This window comes from Galeopterus variegatus, unplaced genomic scaffold, assembly GCF_000696425.1.
Source record: "Galeopterus variegatus unplaced genomic scaffold, G_variegatus-3.0.2 Scaffold3711, whole genome shotgun sequence".
Lineage (NCBI taxonomy): Eukaryota > Metazoa > Chordata > Mammalia > Dermoptera > Cynocephalidae > Galeopterus > Galeopterus variegatus.
The window spans coordinates 151,187-157,186 of NW_007729822.1; the positions used below are offsets into that span (position 1 = coordinate 151,187).

A 6,000-nucleotide genomic window follows, 5' to 3' on the forward strand; every position below is an offset into this window, starting at 1 on the left:
ATAGAATTGAATTATCAAATTTGAAGTGGCAAAAATTAAAAGACAAACCAAATACCTCAAAATGAGTTTTAATTTGGGGAAAGGGAGTCCTAGAGTTCTCTAAAAGCCAAAATTAAAGATAAAGGGCCAACTTTGATTACTTACAAAGATCTCCAGTGAGTCCCAGCATAAAACATAGAAGAAAACATACAGAGGTTGAATTTATATATTTGTATTATATACTACTTCTGATGAAATCCGAGGGATAGACACTTCAACGCAAAGCCCATTTTGACCAATTTTACACTCCCCTGAGAGTTACACATCTAGAAAACTAACTTCCATTTTAATTTTAGTATAAAACGTTTCAATTTGGAACTACTGGATCCCTTATTTGCTAAAACTGTACATCATCAACTGAGAGCCTTCTGACTGGTCAGCTCTAACGCAGCTGCCGAGGAAGAGCACAGGACTGCAGGCTGAGACCAAGGTCTAATCCAAGTTCTGCCACCGAGAAACTGAACTTCAGCAAGTCACTTAAACTCTCTATGCCTCAGGTCTTTTATTTGTAAAATGAAGGTAATAATACCTGCCTTCTACCTACCTCATAGGGATGTTGTTGAGTGTAAAAGACAAAATATATGAAGTATTTTGAGCTTTTCGGAAGAAAAGAGATATAGAAAAGTTAATTATACATTCACATAATATAAAAAAGAGGAGACCTTAAGATGCAGTATAGGTAACATAGTGGTGGTATGGTTATTTACATTCAAAATACCTCCCAATTTTATTTGCCATTTATCAAATTTAATCTGCCAGGGATGAATGCAGAGATAAATGATCCCAATCCCAGAGTAAAATAAAAGTCTTAGCATATCTAATCTTCTCTCAAGTATATAGATTAAAATCTTCAGTAATCTGAAGGTTATCAAAAAGGGAAAACAGGATTGTGATATGGAGTAAAATCCAAGAATAATTCACTAGGTGTTCTACGTTCCCCAGCACCAGGGAGGGGTGAGTACAGGTCAATACCTGCTAATGCTAACTGAATAGGGCTGGCCTGTTAGCACATTTGGCAGAGCATGGTGCTGATAACACCAAGGTCAAGGGTTCAGGTTCAGACCCCTTACTGGCCAGCATCAAAACAAAAACAAAAAACCTGAAAGAATGGAATCTAGGAAAACTAAAATGCACAAAGCACTCCTTGCCAGGGTGTGTCTGCTGAAATTCAAGGGCCAGGGTGACTGTAACCTTGACCCATCTAGCAATAATGTAACTTAAAGGCAGTTAGTTCAAGACAACATTTTCCAATCCCCTATTAGAGTCCCACAAAAAACTTCTGAATGAAGCTTGTTTCGATTTATTAGAAAAATCACATATGGCTTTATAGTAAAAAGAGGAAGGAAGAGAGCAGAGACTGGACCCATAATTCTGATGTAATACCGTACTCATTATTAACTCAGCCAGTTTTCCAGATTTCATTTTGGTGTGCTGGGGGATCCATGGGAGAGTGACTATGGTCACAGAAGTCTTTCTTTCTTTCCATATCAATCTCTATTACCATAAAGAGTTGCATCGATCTCTGCCAAGAGCTTCCCTGAGAATAGGGGTTGAGCACAAATCTCACAGTTAAGGCAGATTCTGCTTGGGGCAAAGATTTTACACTACAGATCTTTCTGTACTAGAAAAAGACTCCTGGCAGGCTCTCAAAGATGTTCCCTAATATTTGTGATTCAGTACACTACCTAAGCATTGCTTTCCAAAGGCATGGATAATCAACTACCAAATGGGAGTGAAAACTCTACTGCATTATGAACTTGGAGATAATCGGACTGTATGAAATCTCAGCATTTGATGAACCAGGAAAGTAACTTAAAATATTTACCAAAGGAAAATGTAAATTTTGGTGCAAAGTTATTTCTAATATTCAAAAAAAGCCTGGATTTTACACACAACTCATTTTCTTTTGTAAAGTTATAAAGACTAGAACATTCATGGCATCAAAAATATTTGAAACAGGGCTGGCCGGTCAGTTCAGTTGGTTAGAGCATGGTGTTATAACACCAAGATCAAGGGTTTGGATTCCTGTACCAGTCAGCTGCCAAAAAAGAAAAGAAAAGAAAGAAAGAAAGAAGAAAGAAAGGGAAGAAAAGAAAGAGGAAGGAAGGGAAGGGAGGAAAGAAAGAAAGAAAGAAAGAAAGAAAGAAAGAAAGAAAGAAGGAAGGAAGGAAGGAAGGAAGGAAAGAAAATGTGAAGGAAAGGCTGGCCAGTTAGCTCAGTTGGTTAACACCAAGGTCCATGGTTCTGGCCAGCAGCCACCCCCCCTCCCATTGAAATACTTTACCTAGAGATAATTTAAACACATTTCAATTTAATAAAATGGGTCCAAAGAGTTCTTGTTCCCAGTGAGGATTAGATTTTAGGATAAGCAACCTTCCTTTAAATATGTTCACAGAGAGAAGATTTAGAAATACATAACAAAAGACTTCCAATTGGCAGCTCAAAATCATGGTCATTAACTTTGAGTTAAGTTTACTGCAAATGGGAAAAAAAGTATAAAGCTCATAATTGGTAAAAGCACAGATAACATGGAGAAATATTCTAAGAACATTAAGTGTAGATTCTTATACACAATGTTAACCTGACATTAACATCTATGGACTAATAGTTTTAAAGGGTAATTCAAAATAGCATTTTACTTTAGACACAGTAAGTACCTTTTTCTTATCTAGTGAATACAGAAACTGTGAATAAAGTTCAGAAAATAGATTTCTAGGTCCCAACTCCTTTAAACAAAGACCTATTAATTTAGAGATCTGAATCATGGATTCACTTCCAAATCATTTCCAGTTAAGCCAAGGTCAGTCTAATTCTTTACAATAATCCCAACCCTCAGAGTTAAAGTAACAGGTTGCAAAGAAGGGTCAGAGTCAAATTAAGATGCAGTTTTAAAATAACTTATAAAAGCTATTCTTACAGATTTAACCATGTGTATACACACGTACACGTACACACACACACACACACACACACACACACACACACACACACACACACACACTTTTTTTTTTTTTTTTTTAAAGATGACCGGTAAGGGGATCTTAACCCCTGACTTGGTGTTGTCAGCACCACACTCTCCCAAGTGAGTGAACCGGCCATCCCTATATAGGGATCCGAACCCGTGGCCTTGGCGTTATCAACACCACACTCTCCCAAGTGAGCCACGGGCCGACCCTTACATTCATTTTTTGTTTAGTTACACCAGTAATGGAAAATTAAGATATCAAAAAGACAAAACCACCAGTACAATTATGCTTGAGTATTTATTTTCTAAAGTTAGGGTTAAATTGCCTTTCTTCTCTAAGCAGGAGTTAAGTTTGGGGAATTCATGTTTAGAAATGACAAAAATAACTTATTACGCAAATGGCATATAAGCCTTAAAAGAGTGGGTTTCTTTTTTGAGACTCTAGGTAAACTTGAATAAACAGACAGGAAAGAGATGAGCTGAGCTATTCGGGATAATTCTAAGAAATCAGGGGTCAGCAGAAAGTATTTCTACTCAGCATAATAATATTTGGTATTAAATTTCAAATAAATCTAATAGTATCAAAAAAGTACTCATATAAAAGAATGCCTGTTAATACTGTTGAGCACAAAGTATGCAAAGAAATAGAATAAGCAAACTGCTTCCATAGTAATCCAATCAGTTTTTTCTTTAGAAACAATTTAATATCTCACAAAATAGAAACATCTACAAGAGTCATGTATGCAGAGTGCTGACCTAATCTTATAGTGTATTAACAGCTTCCCATTTTTAAAAGTACATGATCATAAATTATATGGAATGCTACATATCAAGTTTTGCTTGTTTACACAGTAATTTTAGAGTGTGGCTTTAATGGGTTATAAAGGGTGAGAAAAAGTTTCTTCATATACATTTGTGAACATAAAAAACAAGGCACTTAATGGCAACAGTGCTGTCCCAGAATATCTTACAGACCAGCTCCAGCAGGTAACCTTTGGTACAGCTCCTTAACCTCTTCGTGTTTTGCTTTTCCTTTATCCACACTTTGCTTACGCATCTCAGCCATTTCAATACACCATTCCTCAAATTTGGAATTATCCCGATCTACCAGCTCTTGAAGAAAGGCTATTTAAAAGAGAAAGACATAAAACAACTTTTTTATTCTAGTCTTCAAAGACAGAGAACCATGCTGATCTCTCAATTATATCAAAATGGCTAAGACCGGTGGCATTTCCTATTATGGTCTCCCCTTCTGCTAGAGACCTCCAACCTGAAGGCAGAAGTAAAACTGAAGACAGACACTGGAGTAACACTAAGTGATTCCCACCACCTAGCTCTCCATGACATCAGTAGCCACCCAGAAACATCAAGTGGGTCAGAAACACCACTTCAAAACAAATGATGCCACAGAGTCCAGAACAGTATTAGGTAAAAGACAAAGACTGCCTTCAGGCCATTTTTTTAATCTAGAAAATCTATAAGCAGCTGGTTAAAACTCACAAGTGCTCTATAAACTGAGTAAAATAAAATCAAATTGCTCTTTAAATACATGTCTTGATTACCTTTGTGACTTTTTTTTTTCATTGCTTTTGCTTTTCTTTAGGAAGGTTCAGTGACAAAGTTCTGTCCAAGGCTCCCTTATTTCAAAAAATAAATAACTACTTCAAAGCAAATTTATGATTAATATTTACTTTCACCAATGTTTACCATATGGAATCAGCCTATCATAATAAATAAAAAGCAACCTGTTGTTGCTTGTCATTAACCTTTGAGTATGGCTTCTAAAACATTTCCCTGATACAATCCTGGAAAACTGTTTACCTGGAACTTGAACAGTCGTGTTGGGCTTTTCTTGAGTTTGCAGTCTATAAACCAACATGTATGCATTTCGAGAGCAATGAGTTCCTTTGCCACACTTGGGTTTACGTGTCTGGGACTTAGAAGGCTCTGCTGAGGTAGGGAAATCAAAAGATGATTTGACTAGAATGCCTATAGTTTGTTTATTCTTTAGGGGGGCCATAGAAAACAATTTCTAAAATACATACCCAAGATACTTTAATATGGATTTACAACATTAAAAGGCCATACAAATTTAGTGGACTCTTCGGATTTTTGAATATTTAAAAAATTTACTGGACCGGCCCGGTGGCGCACTGGAGAGTGTGCCGCTTGGGAGCATGGCGCCGCTCCCGCCGAGGGTTCGGATCCCATGTGGAGACCGGTTCCTGCTCACTGGCTGAGCGTGGTGCGGACGCAACACTGAGGGTTGCGATCCCGTTGCCGGTCCCCGGTACGGGCGTGACACCGAGGGTTGCGATCCCGTTACCGGTCATTAAAAAAAGACAAAAAGGAAAAAAAAAAAATTTACTACCCATCCCCTTTGCCTAGCACATTCCATTTTTTAAAAAATGAAAAGGAAGTATTATTTTCCCCAAGGACAAACCTGGAACAAGAAAAAGGTACTACTGCTATGAATTAATTTTTGTATTATTAAATTGACATGTAGTAATTGTACACATTTATGGGATACAGAGTTATATTTCGATATATGTATGAGTTGATTTTAATGTTAGTCTTCAATTATAAAAATTAATTCAGACCAATGTAATCATCAAATGGAATATGGGGCTTTAACTCTCCTGGCAATGTTTTTATTCTTAATCTGAGTGCTTGGTACACAAGTACTTATTTTAGCATTGTCTTTTAATAAAGTAAAAGTTAATATAAAATGTACACATATAGTTTGAAAAATAAAAATTAGATAATCATTTTAGTAAACAGAAGTGCTTTAATTTAGTAAAAAAATAAAAATAAATTCAGACAACTGTCCAAAGAAATAAAATAGCATATTCAAAAAAACTGAATGAAGGGGCCGGCCTGGTGGCACACTGGATAAGTGCGCCGCTTGGGAAGTGCGGCGGCGCTCCCGCCCGAGGGTTCGGATCCCACATACAGACCGGTTCCCGCTCACTGGCTGAGCGAGGCGCGGGAGCAAC

The 6,000-nt window shown here is 37.1% G+C and overlaps 1 protein-coding gene across 1 annotated transcript in view; it reads right to left on the reverse strand.

Moving 5' to 3' along the window:
- USP48 (ubiquitin specific peptidase 48) overlaps nt 1–6,000 on the reverse strand; it is a 93,563-nt gene that overhangs the window by 37,726 nt on the left and 49,837 nt on the right. The window contains exons 10-11 of the mRNA XM_008585785.1: nt 4,826–4,954; nt 3,980–4,129 (exon numbers count right to left, since the gene is read on the reverse strand). Coding sequence (XP_008584007.1) covers nt 3,980–4,129; nt 4,826–4,954 — 279 coding nt within the window. The remainder of the gene's footprint in view (nt 1–3,979; nt 4,130–4,825; nt 4,955–6,000) is intronic.